Here is an 18,665-nt window from a genome sequence, read left to right on the forward strand (position 1 = left end):
AAAATATTAATTAGACATTTCAGAAGGCTACACAAAATCCAAATAAATATATGATGAATATATTCACATTTTTGTTCCTCTGATATCTGCAAAAGGAAAAATTATATTACCACAGTTATCTGATTAAAGAAGCCCACTTCTGTAATTTTGATGTGTGTGTGTGTGTGTGTGTGTGTGTTATCCATCTATAAATACAAAAAATCAAAAAAAAACTTTAGTCGGGTGTGAAAACCACTGAAATGATTGGAAATTTTTAATTTTTTTATTACATTAATATATCTTTATATTAATATTTTACATATAAGTATGTAATGAAAATATTTTTTTTACCAAGCATTTTAGGCCATTTTTTTGCCTAAAATCAGATCAGGTATCTTTCCTTAGTTATCTTCTTCGTATAGTAGTTCAGTAAGGACTGTTTATGGGAAATGAAAAAAACAAAGGAGGAAAGCAGGAGAGGGAAGGCACGACTGAAATCTTGTTGCTTCAAACCATTAATTAATGCTAACCTGCTGACAGCTATTTTGCTGGTATGCTATTGTTTTTGGATGTTCTCCATAATTTAATACTCTGCGTTGACACTGCCGTATAAACTGCTGTTGCTTTAGATATATCTTGAATGCTCCTTTAACCACAAGGTATGTGATACCCCCCTAAATATAAAGGAATTATCAATGAATACAGCCATCATTTAAACTGAAGAAAATTCATTAAAAATTGCTATTGCTAATGCCTTTCATTCCCTTATAGGGAGTAGGCAAGGATGCATTAAAAAATATACAGTACAATTTGAGGAGGAGAAGAATCAATCTTATATAATAAATTATACTATTTTAAAGCTATTTAAATAAATGAATAATACATGACAATTAAATCAAAGTGCTGATTCCTATTCATCCATGTACAAAAAAAAATAAATGTTAACAGCTTGTTGCTGGTGCTCTCAATTACAAAAAAAGTGAATTTGAGGTTTATGTTTTAAAAGTTTGATATAAAATTAACAAAGTTTAAGATTATCATGAGGGAAATGGAAAGTTCATAACTTTGTATTACCATGCTAAATAGAAAGTGCAATACTTGTGTCAGAGCTCAGACTAGGGTGAGAGATATTATAATAGCCATTAAAAGATCCAAATGGCAATGGACAGGTCATAATGCAAGAAGTAACGCTCAAAATTGAACAAAGTTGATATCTGAACGGTACCTCAGAGATGAAAAAAAGAAAGCTACAAGAAGACCAAAGACATGGCAGGAGGAGGAAGAGATTAAAGAGATGGCTAGAACTCAGTGGCATAGACAGACTCAAAACAGAACTGAATGGAGGACTTGGGGGGGGGGGGCCTTCATGCAGCAGTGAACAGAAAATGGCTAATGAAGAATATCGCAATTCTACCATCCATTGAACTGTTATGTGTTATCATTCCTTGTAGTCATCCATTATAAGCAGGGCTCCAGAAATAGAAATATCACTTAAATCCTGGTCATAAGAAAAATTTTACTCATCCATAATGATGTGTGTTTGTGTGTAGATATATTATAATATTGTATGATATATATTTTATTATTTCATATTATATATAATATAAAATATCTTTAATAGAATTTAAAACAGCCAAATTTAAATTATGTACAATAATTTGTCAAGTCTGTCATATCTCTCTTTAATTTTGTCACTAGTCTTTTTTTTTTCCAGCATGTTACACACTTCACCAAGTCTTCTTGTAGTGGGATTTATTTTTCTTTGGCTTGTTCTGGTTGCTATAAAGGTTGCAAATGGGTCCTCCACATTCTCGGAATGGTTAGGCCATCATTTTTGTTCAGATTTGGGTTATGTTTGAGCATTTCACATGCTTCTTTAAATTTCCTCTCAAACCAGGTTTTGGTGCGGTGTAAGGACTTGGTATTTTTCCAATCAATTCTGTGGTATGTTTAGAGTGTGTGGTCAGAAAGGCCAGTTTTTTCAAAATGGAGGTATTTAATGTGTCGTTTGTGTTCGTCCTTCCTAAATGGGATGGTTTGCCCTGTTTCCCCTATGTATGGTAGGTTACATGTGCATTATTTTGTATACCCCTGGATGGGCTAGGTGTCGAAGAGGATCTTTGGAAGAACTGAGTAGGTGTCTTAATTTTGTCGGGGGTTTAAAGGTGGTTTTGAGGTTGTATTTGTGTAGTGTTTTGTCTGTTTTTTCGGAAATGCCTCTAACATAAGGTATGGCAATAGCATTCTTGAAACCTTTTTTGTTTTTACTAGTATCTCTGTGGAGGATCTCATGAATAGTTTTTTTACTGTATCCATTTTTTATAAATGTATGGTTGATGATCTTGTATTCCTGGTTTAGAGCTTGTTCATTGAACAAATAGTTTGAGCTCTGTGTTTAAGGGTGCTTATGACACCTAGTTTTTGTGTTGGGTGGTGATAAGAATTTTTGTGTATGTACTGGCCTGTGTGTGTAGGTTTGCAGTAGACTGAGAAGGAGAGTCAGCCTGAGATAAGACGTGTGACGAGTGTGTCTAGGAACGGAAGAGAGTTATTTTTTCCATTTCAATGGTGAATTGGATACATTTGTGTTGTTTGTTCAGGTTGCTAAGGAATGTATTTAGTGCTTCGCCACCATGGGGCCAAATGGCGAAAATATTGTCGACATATCTGAGCCAAATTTTAGGCTTTAGGCATGCTGACTCTAGAGCTCATTTCTCAAAGTCTTCCATATAAAAGTTAGTTAGCAATTGGGGGGGGGGGGGGGAGTGATGAGCCCATGGCTGTACCCTCTTTTTGAAGGTTAAAAATTGTTTTTCCACACAAAATATCCGGAGCGGAGTATGTGGGAATGCCACTGTCATTTTAGACCGGGCAACTTACATAGAGAAAATGAACCATTTGGTATCGGAACACAACACCTACCAAATGGTAAACTATAACCCCACGAAACATATCAAAAAGAAAACAACTGAATTAATTAAATCCATTAACACGTGGCTAGAAGAAACAGCAAAAAAACTAATACCTCATTATGCTTGCATGCCCAGAATTTATGGCCTGCCAAAAATACACAAAACAGACACACCACTACGTCTGATTGTTGAAGGAATTGACAGCCCAAATTACCACTTAGCCAGAAAATTAGCTGCTACACTCAAAGAATTGGTAGGTCAGTCTCCTTCCTACATAAAAAATACACAACATTTCATAAACAAAATTAAAAACATTACACTCAACAACCAAGATTTATTAGTCAGCTTTGACATAACTTCCCTTTCCACCAATGTATTTCCATACGTCATCACAGCCCTCTTTGCCCACGTACTCCGCTCCGGATATTTCATGTGGCAAAACAATTTTTACCTTTAAAAAGAGGGTACAGCCATGGGTTCACCACTTTTCCCCCTAATTGCTAACTTTTATATGGAAGACTTTGAGCAATGAGCTCTAGAGTCAGTGTGCCTAAAGCCCAAAATTTGGCTCAGATATGTTGAAGATATTTTCGCCATTTGGCCCCATGGTGACGAAGCACTAAATACATTCCTTAGCCACCTGAACAAACAACTTATCCAATTCACCATTGAAATGGAAAAAAACAACTCTCTTCCATTCCTAGACACACTCGTCACACGTCTTTCCACAGGCTGTCTCTCCTCAGTCTACCATAAACCTACACACACACACAGGCCGGTACATACACAGGGGCATACAAATTCTTATCACCACCCAACACAAAAACTAGGTGTCATAAGTAAGCACCCTTAAACACAGAGCTCAAACTTTTTGTTCAATGAATAAGCTCTAAACCAGGAATACAAGATCATCAACCATACATTTATAAATAATGGATACAGTAAAAAAACTATTCACAAGATCCTCCACAGAGATACTAGTAAAAACAAAAAAAGCTTTCAAGAATGCTATTGCCATACCTTGAGGTATGGCAATAGCATTCTTGTTAGAGGCATTTCTGAAAAAATAGACAGAATACTACACAAATACAACTTCAAAACCACCGTTAAACCCCCCACAAAATTAAGACACCTACTCAGTTCTTCCAAAGATCCTCTTCCACACCTATGTATATGTAACCTACCATACATAGGGGAAACAGGGAAAACCATCCCAATTAAGAAGGACGGACATAAATGACACATCAAATACCTCCATTTTGGAAAAACTAGCCTTTCTGACCACGCACTCCAAACATACCACAGAATTAATTAGAAAAATACTAAGTCTATATACTGTGAAATGCTCAAACATAATCCAAATCTGAACAAAAATGATGGCCTAACCATTCCAAGAATGTGGAGGACCCATCTGCAACCTTTACAGCAACCAGAACAAGCCAAAGAACAATCCCACTACAAGAAGACTTGGTGAAATGTTTTTTTTTTTTTTTCCCTTAACATTCCATAGCAACTTGAACTGTACAAGTCCTGAAGAAAATCCAAGTATAACAATCTGAACTGTACAAATCCAGAAGAATCTTAGTACATGAGGATTTTAGAAGAGTTTATTGTAGTTTTTTATTCATTTATTTTTTCAATTTTTATTTTATTTTATTTAATTATCACTAGAAGTCAGGCTAAGAAAAAGATTAATTAACAGCATAGATTTAATTTACCAGTACAGAGTGCTAGAGCATGTAGCTTGGTTCCCTATACACATGTATCCTTCTGATGATGACCTCAATACAGGGGGTCGAAACGTCAAATGTTATTTTATAAATAATTAGTAAAATAATCATTTCAACACATATTTGTGTCCCTAAATTTGTAAATATGAATGCAGATCACCTTGTAACCTTAAAAGAAAGAGATTTATTTACTTAGTAACACGTTGTTTCATCCCAATTGCACAGGATTTCTTCAGGTGTAAGTAGACAAAACAATAAGGACTAACAAAGGTGACAACTGTTATGCAGTTATATAAAAGAGACTGATGTTATTTTTTAAAAATTATTTCAAATTGTTCTGAATGTTCTGTGTGTTTACTATGCATTCACATGAATATAATTTAATATATAAAGTACTTTATATAAAATATATAAAGGCTAAATACCATATGTTAAACCAATGCAAGAATACAGTAATATAAAGTATCACTGAATAATAGCCAAAGTATGTTGGCTATTATTCTGTTTAATTTAATTTTATTACACACACAGGGTGGTTATAATTCCAGTTCACATTTCAAAAGGCTGTAGCAGAACGATTTAATATTTAACATGATGATTCTAGTAGCAAGGCTTATACGTTGGTCATACATAACTGGTAATTAGTTTACAGAATTAACAACGCATATAAAGTATATTAGTTAAAGGTAACTTGAATTAATAACTTCTATATTTCGGCAACGTCACGTTGCCATCTTCAGGAACATAAAAATATGGTATGTGCACGCAGGCACTAACAAAACCAAATGAGGAAGAAAGCAAGAAACTAATATTGTTCCTAAAGTCCTAATGGTGCCCTCTGGTGGGCTAAATTGGTTGTCTTGGCAGTTGGGCTGACATTCTCATAATGTAAGTCTCCCAAATTTGTTGAGGTTAGGAATGTTTTTAGAGCTGCTGATGATTCCTTGAATAATCTTTTGTATTTAAACTTGCTGTGGTGTATTATTTTTGTTTTCTTCCAACGAATTCTATGGTGGGTATCTAAGACATGGTCTGCCAGCCCAGAGTGGCTGTACTGGTGAAACCAGATGTAGTCTTTGTGTTCAGAAATCCTGATATTTATTGTTCTGCCTGTTTGGCCAAAGTAGGACAATTAGCAGCTGCAAGGGACCTGGTATACACCAGGTAGGTCTAGGGGAAGTGGTTGGTCTTTGGTAGAGCGGATAAGAGATGCCAACTTTTTATATGGTCTTTAACAAGTAAGGTCATATTTTCTGAGGATATTAGTTATTTTCTCAGGGGTGCCCTGGATGTAGGGGATGGTGATAGATTTAGTGTAATCTTTATTGTGGAGTGGGGGGGGGGGGGGTTGTGGTTTACTGGCTAGTATTTTTTGGGGGTTATAGCCATTGGCTAAGAAAGTGTTGAGGATGTGGTTTAGTTCAGTAGTTAGGGCCTCGTCATCTGAGCAGATTAATTTTGCCCTGTTATATAGTGTTTTTATAACCCCATATTGTTGTGTGGGGGGGGGGAATTGCTGGTGAATGTATCTGCCAGTATGGGTGGGTTTTCTGTAAACAGAGAAAACCAAAGATCCATCAAGCTGGCGAGTGATTAAAGTGTCTAGGGAGGGGAGGGTGTTGTTTTCCTCTTTTTCTAACGTGAACTGGACTCTGGGGTGTTGGTTGTTTAAGTGTGTTAGGAAGGAGTGGAGTGTGTCTGAGCCATGTGGGCAAATAGCGAACACATCATCCACGTAATGAAGCCAAATAGTGGGTTTTTGTTGGGCAGAGTTTAAGGCTTTCTCTTCAAAGGTCTCCATAAAGAAATTGGCCAAGGGTGGGGAAAGTGGTGAACCCATGGCTGTCCCCTCTATCTGTTTGTAGAACTGTCCTTGCCAAACGAAATAGCCTGAGTTCATTGTGAACTGAAATAGGGCTGAGATATCGGGAGGAAACTTGGCTTGGATGAGCTCTAGGGTAAGTGGGACATTAGTGAATAGGGAGGAGACGTCAAAATTGACCATTATGTCAGTGTGTTGGAGTGAGAGGTTTCTATACTGGCTTTAAAGTGGGCTGAGTTTTTTATGTGTGATGGTGTGTTGCCAGTATAGTGTGTGAGCGTTTTGGCTAAATGTTTGGCTAATTTATATGTGGGGGAATCAATGCCATCCACTATGGGACGTAATGGCACATTTTGTTTATGTATTTTTGGGAGTCCATATAATCGGGGGCATCTAGAGTTATAAGGTTTTAGTTTGTTAGTGACTTCCACAGGCCAAGAAGTGACTTTCTTAAGGAGTCTGTGGAGAGTTCTAATCTGGGAGCTGGTAGGATTATATTCAATAGGGAGGTAAGTAGTACGGTCTAGTACTAAAGCATTAAGCTTACCTTTGTAATCCTTTTGATTTAGCACCACAGTGGCATTTCCCTTATCCGCTTTGGTGATTACTATTTTTTTGTTATTCTTCATTTCTTGTAGGGCTGCATATTCGTCTTTGGATAAGTTGGTTTTTGGCTTTAGTGAGAACACCAACTACATCCAGTCTGACGTTGTTGGCAATATGGTTAGGAAGGTTGCGAATCCCACGTTCTATTTGGATCATGATTTCCTCGGCAGGTATTCTTTTAGGAGCTAGGGCGAAATTGTGACCACGTGCAAGTGCGGCGAGTGCTTCAGGCTTTAAAACTACCAATGAGAGGTTGACTACAGTGTTGAGTGGTGGCTGTGGTAAGGAAGTAGAATTCTTTATCAGGTTTTCGTATTTTTTTCGCATTCTTTTCTTGCCGATGCGCATGAGACGTCATAAAGTATCGTCCAAAGATCATGGCCGAGTGTATTCGAAAGCTCTTCATCTAGCGCCCGTAAGGTTTTGTTTTCGTCGGCAAGGAGAACACACGTTGCAGTAATTTGTTCTCTTAACAGGGCGAAGCTAGCGCGATTATAAATGCGCAGAGCTTTCTGTGAAGTAAACGGTGCTTCAATTTAACACAATTAGGGATTACCTTGTTATCCCGGCAGCGTTTTAGGAATGCCAAACGATTTAGTTGTCTGGACATCTTCAACCTCATTTTGCCGTATTGATGGGCCTTTCGTGCGATGGAATCTCCGTGGATGATCATAATTCTAGTAGCAAGGCTTATACGTTGGTCATACATAACTGGTAATTAGTTTACGGAATTAACAACGCATATAAAGTATATTAATTAAAGGTAACTTTAATGAATAACTTCTATATTTCCTACTTTGGCCAAACAGGCAGAACAACAAATATCAGGATTTCAGAACACAAAGACTACATCCGGTTTCACCAGTACAGCCGCTCTGGGCTGGCAAACCATGCCTTAGATACCCACTATAGAATTCGTTGGAAGAAAACGAAAATAATACACCGCAGCAAGTACGGTGTATTATTTTGATTTAGCACGGCAGCAAGTACGGGTTAAATACGAAAGATTATTCAAGGAATCATCAGCAGCTCTAAAAAACGTTCCTAACCTCAACAAATTTGGGTGCATGAAACTACCCCAAATTGGGAGACTTATATTATGAGAACTTCAGCCCAACTGCCAAGACAACCAAATTAGCCCGCCAGAGGGCACCATTAGGACTTTAGGAACAATATTAGTTTCTTGCTTTCTTCCTCATTTGTTTTTGTTAGTGCCTGCGTGCACATACCATATCTTTATGTTCCTGAAGATGGCAACGTGACATTGCCGAAATATAAAAGTTATTCATTAAAGTTACCTTTAATTAATATACTTTATATGCGTTGTTAATTCCGTAAACATGATGACGTTTACGGAATTAACATGTTTACGTAAACATGATGATGTGTGTTGTAATGGAATTTTATTTTGTGCAAAAACCAATGTTAGTTTTAAAAGTTGCCTAAAACAATGCAATACCGTAGTAGGTAATTCAAAATGTCACAAAACATGGGTTACAGATGGTGCGTTGTGTGGTTACACAACAACATTCTCAATATGCTGTCCTTCATTGTCAGCAATGTGCAGAAATCGCAAAATTATATGCTCAACCACAGAATGAGAGTTTCACTTAAAATATTGTGGATATGACATGTAATGATGATCTTGAGGTCCACTAAGTTAGCTATGTGTCCAAGATAGACAATGTCTTTGAGATGTCCCCACAGCCAAAAGTTGCAGGGGTTCAGATTTGCCAGGCGTGCTGGCGACATATAAAAATGGTGGCTGATGATTTTGATGATTCACTTAATAAAGGGTGGCAATGTGAGAAAAGGCACCATCCTGCATAAAACTATTGAATCCAGGCACCAATGCTGTTGAAGTGTTGGAATCTCTTTATTGGCTAAGAGAGATACGTATCGCTGGCCATTAACAGTGCAGGTAACGAGACCAGCAGGACCAAGCTCCTTGAAAAAGCAAGGTCTAATAATGAATTCCGCTGGAAATGAAGTGTAATCTGTAGTACAATGTGTGGGTTTGCAGTTGCCCAAATTCTGCAGTTGTGCGTATTCATAGCACCATTCAGATGGAAGTGAGCTTCATCAATCCAGAAAATGTTCCATGGCCAGTCCTTGTCCAGTTCAGTCAGAGCAAGAAACTGCAGGGCAAATGCTTCTCATGCACCCTGATCGGGTTTAAGCCATTGCTCAACACAGGAAATCTTGTAAGAATAACAGTGCAGAATTGCAGAATTTGCTTTACGACTTTTGTGAATTGTGCTTACAGGTTTGTCTAAAGACCGTGCAATACACCATGCTGTTGCTTCCTATGACATTTGCCATTCTTTCTTCCTCCACTGTCTACCATTCGATGGGCTTCCATCCTCTGCCAGGTTTGACATCTAAAGAACCTGTCTCTTCAAATTTCCAGATCATTTTGCATAAACCATTTGCAATCATAGGACCTATTTTTAATCCCTTTAATGTTCTGAACTTTCGCAATGCTGTCAAGGCACAGCTGTTATTTTGTAAAACAACTTCATGAGAAGTGCATGATACTTCAGTAATGGTGACATTGTGCTTTAACATATCTGCTCACAGGCAATGAACTGACAAATTCTGCTTTTATAGAGGCTCCTTTCGAAGTATACGTCATTGGGGACGTTTGTCATCTGCATAAATGGTACGGTCGCAGCATTTCACTGCATATCTGAAGTATCATACGTAATTTACATGCACTGCAGCAACATGTATGGGGGGCTGCAACGCCCTAGTGGCAACTTTTAGAACTAACGGTTTTGCACAAAATAAAATTTAATTGCTGCATGCATCATCATCATGTTAAATATTAATTCATTCTGCTGAGTTGTTACCCAGTTACAGTCTTTTGAAATGTGAAGTTTAATTATAATCACCCTGTGTGTATTTTATTTTACCACAAGAGGTCAAGCTAGGCAGGTTAGATGTGTTGCAGGCTTACTATGGTGTGTTGCTAGTTGCTGTAATGCAGTAGTGTGTGTGTTTATATATATAGATGTATATATTCCTGAAGATGACTAATGTGAAAGTCAAAATGTAGAATTTTATTATTAAAATTTCTATCTCAAATGGTAGTTGACTCCATAAATTGAATATAACAAGTGCTGTTCACTATTTAATTTCACTGAAATGAAAGAATGTTAGAGTACAGATTATGTAACCCTCCCCCCCTTGAGGGTACATATAACAGATAAATCTTGATGGCTTAACATCAAATTAACCTAGTATCCCATAATGCACAGCACACTTCACTTATTTTCAGATGTGTATATTGCTTATGAATTATTACAGAATGACAGACTGCTTTCATCCTTCAATGAGGTTTCATCAGCAGAACATGTAGATGATGATGGTAGTAGAAGTTCAGTGTAGTGGTGGAGACAGAGAGATGTAGAGTAGGTGTTCTCCCTTGATGAGTCTTTGAACTCCTTGAAGGTGTCACAAAATAACATAAATGCTAGATTCAGGGAATACTGACAGTTAAATCAATGCAGAAGTGTAACAGAAAACTGCATGTAGAATTGTATCACAATATTATAAAAATACTCTGAATTAGAGATTGTAGAAATCTTTTTTCAATAGTACAAAAACTGACAAGAAATTCTATTCTTGTTTTAATCCTTTACAAAAGTGTGAGACAGAAATGAATTATCTTCATGAGTAAGTTACTTGCATATGGAGGCAGATGCCTTCACATCAAATCATCCTATGCACAGCACATTTCCTTTCAGACACATATTGCTATGCTTTATGAAAAGAGTTACTACCCAGAAATGAAGGCACCTCTTGCCACCAACATTACCTTTGTGTAAGAAATTAGTCCTGCTATTTCTGGGTTCATCCCTACCGTACTACTACTACCACTCTCTCTCTCTTTCTCTTTGTTATTATAATTGCAGTTTTCATATCTCACAGCAATGCATCCATCCAAATATTCATGCACTTATTGTTAACTTATTTACTTTCCCTAACTATTTATATTCACTCCTTTCCTGGACAACAATTTCTACAAGCACCTAAAACAAATCTATTTAAATGAAACTCATCATCATTGCAAGTAAAAATTCCTTCAGCTATCAGTTTTTTTGTGTTTTTTTTTAATGCAACTCTCACATAAGAAAAGCTAACAGACATATAGTACATTAGCACCATAGCTGGATTAATAATTTTTTAAAATTATTTTTTGCATTTTTCAGGGAAGATAGATGAAAACAACCTAGACCTAGAATGCCAACTAGACCACCTAGAGGTCTAGTTGGCATTTCCTCACAACTGGAGGATATGCATTTACAGCTGTTATTACATGCAGATAATAATAATAATAATATAGCACACCTTACTGTATTGCACTGCAAGCAGAGTATTTATGTCATATGAAACAGTGTCAAGAAGCAGCAAACTGAATAATTCCTTAAGTAAAATTTCTGAAAAAAAAATAAATAAATAAACAGAAAAATATATTTTAAAAAAATTACTGTTACAAAATACATTGGAAAATGTGAAATTCAACTCACTCAGAGTATGCTAAAAAGTGTTATATTATTATTATTATTATTATTAAAACAAGACCTCATGGAGTCAAAAGACTCATCTAGGAGATCCTTTTATCTCACACACATCTCATCATACCGGGTCTTAAACACATTCAAATTCCTTGCAGACACCACACTCTCAGGCAAGGTATTCCAATCATTCACAACTCTGCACGAAAAAAACCTGCCTCTCACTCCCCTACTCACACCCTCTTTATACAGTTTCCAGGTATGACCTCTGGTTCTCCCCTGATCTCCCACTATTCTCTGTAGAACTTCTCCACCATTGATCCTATAACAACCCCTTACCAACTTGTAGGTCTCTATCATATCTCCCCTCTTCCTTCTCTCCACTAGACTCTGCAAATTACATCTTTTTAATCTTTCCTCATACTCGACATTCCAGAGGTCAGAAACTACCTTAGTCAGTCGCCTTTGCACCCTTTCCAACATCTCTTCATCCTTCTGAAAACCAGGTGACCAAATCTGGGCACAATAGTCCATGTGTGGCCTAATCAAAGCCTTATACAATGGAACAAGAATCTCCCTACTTCTACACGTCAGTGTCTTCCTCATCATTCCCAGAAGTCTTTGTGTTGTCTTCACAATTTTGGCGATGTGTCCCCTAAATTTTAGATCCTTATCCACTATCACTCCCAGATCTCTTATTTCCTCTACTTCCAACAATATATTCTCACCAAGCATAAATTCTGCATCCCATCTTTGTTTTCCAAATTTTAAAACCTTACATTTTGCAACATTGAACTCACATCCCCATTTGCTTGCCCAATCACTCAATTTATTCAAGTCTTCTTGCAAGGCCACAACATCTTCACTACTCTTTATGGTTCGTCCCAACTTTGCATCATCTGCAAACAACTGGATATCTCCATCCAAATCTTCGCCAATATCATTAATATACAAGTTAAATAGTAATGGCCCTAAAACAGATCCCTGAGGCACTCCACTAGTGACTTTCCTTTTCCTGGATATTGCACCCCCATACACAACTTGTTGATACCTATCAGATAGCCAGTCTCCAATCCAATGCACTAATCTAATATCCAACCCCATCTGCTCTAGTTTGACTGTCAACTTATCATGAGGTACTCTATCAAAAGCTTTTGCAAAATCCAAGTATATTACTGTGTATCCTTCTCCTCTGTCCAAGGAAGCAGTCACTTTATTGTAATAAGTAAGTAGATTACTAAAACACGACCTCCCTTTAGCAAATCCATGCTGTCCATCAAAGATTATACCATTGTTGTCAACCCAACTCTGGATCCTAGTTTTCACAAGCTTCTCCAACAACTTAACCACAACACCTGACACACAGATAGGCCTATAGTTTGATGCTTGAGTTCGATCACCTCCTTTATGAAGTGGCACAATCTTGCCCTCCTTCCACTCTTTAGGGACTTGACCAAGTGCAAGACTCGTATTAAAAAAATATGTCAAGGCAGGTGTCAACTCTCTGGCACATTCCTTCAGAATACGCGGTGATATATTATCAAGTCCCACAGCCTTATTTACATCTAGTTTACTCAACTCCCCAAACACCTCTTGCTCACTTACAGTCAGTCTCTCCTCCCCATCATCAACTGCTCTTAATCTCTCCATGAAGTCACATTCACAAGATTGAAAGATCTTTATGAACTGCTCATTAAGTATCTCCACCACACATTCTGCAACAGCTGTCTTTATACCATTTCCTCCAATCAATGTCATCCTTCCATAATCATTCTTTCTTTTGCTGGCTACATATCGAAAGAACTCCCTAGGATTCTTTTTAGCTTCATTAGCTAACTGCTGTTCATACCTCTCTTTACCTACTCTCACCAACCAAGTCACTCTCCTTGCCTGGTCTTTGTAGAACTCATGAAATTGGTTACTTCCACTTCTCTTATGCTGCCTCCACAATGCCCTTTTTCTCTGTATTGCATGCTTAATCTCTTTATTCATCCATCTCACACCTAACTTATTTAACCTTCTCACCCGTGGTATACATTTAGACATTGCATCCACTAAATATTTTTTGAAAATCCCCCAAGCTGCATTGATCTCTTTTCCAGCTAACTCCTCATTCCATGCTACACCTGCAAGCTGCCTCCTGAGCTCTTCATAATCACCCCCCTTGTAGTTCCACATATACCCTTTTTTCACAGGGGTCCTTGCACTGCTGGCAACCACCCAAGTAATCACCTCATGGTCACTTTCACCAATTGGTGGATGATTTGATACCTAATTGATAATTACATCCTCCGATGAGATGACCAAATCCAAGACCCTTAATCCTCTTGTGCCCTCTGTTACATACTGTCTGAGGTAGTTATCCCTCAAAAACTCAAGAAACTCATTTTCTTTACTTCCAGTTGCTATCTCTTCATTCCAGTCTATATTGCCATAATTAAAATCACCCATAATGATCACCCTTTTCTTATTTGCTTGGCTTATTTGACTATACATTTCACTATCACCACCATCCACATTACCAGGTCTATAACAACATCCCACCAAGTATTTGATTCTATTCACCTCTATCTCACACCATATTGCCTCAAAACCAATGGCCCCATTTCCCTCTTGCATCTCTACCTTGTATGGACATAACTCTTTCTCTATCATCAATAGCACTCCCCCTCCCTTTTTACCCCTTCTATCCTCACGAAACACATCATACCTTTCCATCTCTATTCCTGTCAGGATGTCATCCTCATCTAACCATGTCTCACTTATTCCGACAATCTCTGGGTGCACAGACGCAATCAGTGCAACCATTTCATCTGCCTTGTTTCTTATACTTCTAGCATTGGTATACAAACACAACAACTCATTTCTGGATCTACAGCTAGTTCCACTGATACCACTCACTCGATGTGATCTCTCCATTCTATACTGGGGCCATTTCCCTTTCTGCTTCTTCATTTTAGAACTCTTTGCAATTCCATCTGTTTCCTTTTGATCCCTGATCATCCCATTACTTTCCTGCCTACACATTCTCTCACCTCCTCTTGGAGCATCCACCTTTCTCACACTGTGTATCCCTGTCCACCCTGAGCCTCGCCGTTTCCCTGCTCCTCTTGCACACCCATTCTCTCATTTTCTATACTCATACCACTCACTTCCACATTCATTTCCACTCCTTCAATCTCTCCTGTCTTACTCTCCTGCTCTTCCACATCACTCCCCTCTCGATCTGATTCATTCTCTCTATTCACTTCTCTACCGTCCAGCAGCAGTCTCTCCAAGCGACTCACACCATAACCACTCAAATGCAGTCCATCGCTCCCATACAGCTCACTTCGTCCCTCAAACTCATTCCACACATTAACAAACTGTACTCCCATCTCCTCACACATTTCAGCCAGAATATCATTCATAATCCTTGCTCTCCGCCTCATTTCACCACAATCATACCTAGGCAACACACTGACCACCCTTCCTGTCACACTATTCTCCTTTATCTTTCCAAGCAGTCTCCTGACATTCATTTTGACATGCTCTTTGTTCTCTCTCAAATCATTCGTACCAATTAATACAATTAACTCTTTTGCTCGTTCCCGCCTCATATTCAATGCCTCAATCACTCTACTCATTTTACCGCCTGGAAAACATACCTTGTGCATTTTATCCTCTAGCACACCTTTAATAATGGAGTCGCCATACAATGCCACTCGCTCATCTTTTGTTATCTCTTTCATGCCATCATGATTTATTTTAATAGTTTTGACCTGAATTCTCTTAATTTCATTCTGCATCCATTTCATTTCTTGCTTCATCCAATCCAATTCACCTTCTGAACCTCGCGACACATTCACTCTATCATTAAATCTTTCTAACTTTCTAACTCTCGACCCCCTCTTCTCACTTTCCCTCTCATTCATCCTTCTTTGTTTCCGTACTTTCGGTCCAACATACGTCCAACTTTAACTATCATTCTTCTCACTTTCACTCTCACATATCTTTCTTTGTTTCCATACTTTCGGACTAACATGTGTCCAACTTTCGCTATAATTCTTCTCACTTTTACTGTCATTCATCTTTCTTTGGTTCAATACTTTCGTTCCAACATGCGTCCAACTTTCGCCATCAGTCATTCTTTTTTCACTATCATTCATTCTTTCGATTTTTTTTACTTGCGATTTCTGCACCACGCCATTTCTACTTTCATTCGTTCTCTCAATTTCGTTTCTTTCCGCCTCACTTTCGTCCCTTTTAACATCCGTTACGGTTGTCAAATCGCTCTTTTTCTTTTTTCCTGATTTTTTAACATTTTTTCGCCTGTCTTTCTCGCCATCCTCTTTCAAACGTGCACTCGCAACACAATCGGTACTAGCACTTTCTGTCATCAACTTCATATTCGCATTCATCAATTCCTCGTTCAGGTCACATTTCGCACACACCCTTCTTCCATCCGCACTAAACATCCACAAATCATTTATGTAGTCGAAGGAATACATATAACAGACCTCACACTTAACGAACCGACTGAAATCCAAATTAAAATCCTGGAATGACAATGCCGCCGCCATTTTTTTTTTTTTTCTCTCTGCAGGTTACTAGGTCTAATATTAACGTTTTCGTATTTAGTTTAAGCAAGAAAAAAAAAACCCCACACTAATAATATCGGTAGCGTACAACGTGTACAGCCGCTCTTACTTAAACAATTACGCATATATACTTAATTATTCCTAGTAAAACTTATCTGAATCAGGAGCTCTTCAAAACACGTTCGTAGCGCTTGACCCACTAGCGCCCCCTCTTATATGCAGATAAACATTATACAATTAAATCTTGTAGTGTACATGTATATATTTATTTACTTTTTTTTTTTTAATCCTGAAACTTTGCTTTAGAGACCAAACAAGGATATTTTTCAAGCCACTTCAGCCCTCCAATAAACATAGTGGTGATTTCCCAACAGGTGATGAAAATGATATCCACCTAAGAAAAATTGCAAACATCCATGTCCAGAGTAAGGCTCAAAGCTGAGTGGTTATTACCAGGGCCGAGCCGTACGGTTGTGCAGATTGTACGCTGCACAAGGGCGCTTGAAGATAGGGGCGCCATTTCACCACGGGGAAATAATTTTAAAAAATATAAATCTTCTTATTCTTGAATTATATCATTTGAAGTGAAACGTTATCAATATTACCACAGATTTTATTTCACAGAGTAAGCATCGACTCAGTGAAAATTTTAGAAATATTCTCGATTGTTTATTATACAGGGTGTCCCAAAATTCACGCAAGATTTAAATTTGTGCAGTAAAGTGTTGCCAACGAGAAAAAAAAAGACAGCATGACAGCTGACAGTTCAGGGTTATTATAAATGGAGGTTATTATAAATGAAGCGCTACACAAAAGAACAATGCATTTTCATTGTTGAGCAATATTTTAAAAAATAATGAAGGTTTGGCAGCTACAGTTTCACAATTTTTGTACAAAATATGGTCAGAATAGTGATTTAACTTCATCAACTGTGAAAAGATTAATTAAAAAATTCAAGGAAACTGGATCAATTAGTGATCTTATACACTCCGGCCGTCCTTCAACAAGTCGTTCAACAGAAAACATCGAAGCAGTTTGTGAGAGTGTTGCTGAGAGTCCAGGAACATCAATTCAGCACTGTGGTCTTGAATTGGGCATTTCGAGAAGCTCTCTACAGCGTATTCTCACGAAAAATTTGCATCTTTATGCTTACAAAGTTCAATTGACAAGAACTGAAGCCTACTGACCACACACAGTGAAGAGAGTTCGTTGAATGGATTATGGAACAACAACAAGTGGATGCTTATTTTTCGAACAAAATCATCTTCAGCGATGAGGCTCATTTTCATCTTGATGGCTTCGTTAATCGACAAAATTATCGCATTTGGGGTTCAGAAAATCCACGAGTGATTGTTGACAAACAAATGCATCCACAACGTGTCACCGTTTGGTTCGGATTTTGGGCTGGAGGCATCATCGGTCCATTCTTCGAAAATGCGGTTGGTAAGGCAATTACAGTTAATGGTGCTCGCTATCGCGACATGATAATCCAGTTTTTTTGTGCCTAAATTGCAAGATATGGATGTGGACTACATGTGGTTTCAATGAGACGGTGCCACATGCCATACAGCCCAAGAAACAATTCAATTACTGCATGAGTCGTTTCCTTTTCGTGTAATTTCCCGTTTTGGTGATCAGAATTGGCTGCCCAGATCATGTGACTTAACGTGTACTTTTTTCTTTGGGGTTTTTTGAAGTCTAAGGTTTATGCCAACAAGTCCACAACCACCCACACCTTGAAGGAAGAAATTGAGCGCTGTATCAATGAAATTCAGCCACATTTATGCAAAACGGTCATGAAAAATTTCGACAAAAGAGTGCGTATGTGCCAGCAAAGCCGTGGAGGCCATTTACCCGATATGCTATTCCATGCATAACCCTATACTGTATACTTTATGAATCAATAGAAAATTACAATTTTTAATTAAAAACCTGTGTTTTCTATTAAAATTACTTCTTGCGTGAATTTTGGGACACCCTATATTTTTAGTGGAATTTGTTAGTTTAAGACAGACCGTGAATTCATTCTTACGCTGTGCTTTGCCCAGTACCGTCGACAGGATGTAGCATAGAGACGGCCTGCCTCACGGCGCTGCTTAATAAGGGCGCTCACTCAGCCGTATTATGGCAACAAGATACTTTACAAAAATACAGCGTTTAGTTAACAAATAAAAAGGCGCCATTTCCCATTGACAGTTAAATATCTGCTTATTATATTTTATTAATAAAAAAATTACAGTCATACATACTAAAACTAAACATTTTCGAACCCACTTATTAGATACTTAAGGAAACAACCCATAAAGTATCATACGATGTGAATTTCATAAACTTTTATAGTCTATATATAAATATATATATCTATTAAATTATATTATGCATGAATCCTCCTAGTAAAACTGCGGGTTTCTATCTCCCTGAATTTCACATTTGAGCAATAATTCGCTCCCTGCAATAAACAATACGCTATCCCCAACAGCCATTATACTGCAGAAACGCAACTTATATAAATTGTT

The 18,665-nt window shown here is 37.7% G+C and overlaps 1 protein-coding gene across 2 annotated transcripts in view; it reads right to left on the minus strand.

The window, feature by feature from the left end:
• Window positions 1-225: 225 nt before the first annotated feature.
• LOC150106281 (E3 ubiquitin-protein ligase MARCHF5-like) overlaps window positions 226-18,665 on the minus strand; it is a 116,561-nt gene continuing 98,121 nt past the window's right edge. For both annotated transcript variants that reach the window (XM_090392304.1, XM_090392303.1), the window contains exon 5: window positions 226-653. In XM_090392304.1, the coding sequence (XP_090248430.1) occupies window positions 495-653 (159 nt within the window). In that variant the 3' untranslated portion in view covers window positions 226-494. The remainder of the gene's footprint in view (window positions 654-18,665) is intronic.

The sequence above is a fragment of the Typopeltis vanoorti genome, chromosome 5 (genome assembly GCF_054136105.1).
Source record: "Typopeltis vanoorti isolate ZY-2024b chromosome 5, IOZ_Tvanoo_1.0, whole genome shotgun sequence".
Classification (NCBI taxonomy): Eukaryota; Metazoa; Arthropoda; class Arachnida; order Uropygi; family Thelyphonidae; genus Typopeltis; species Typopeltis vanoorti.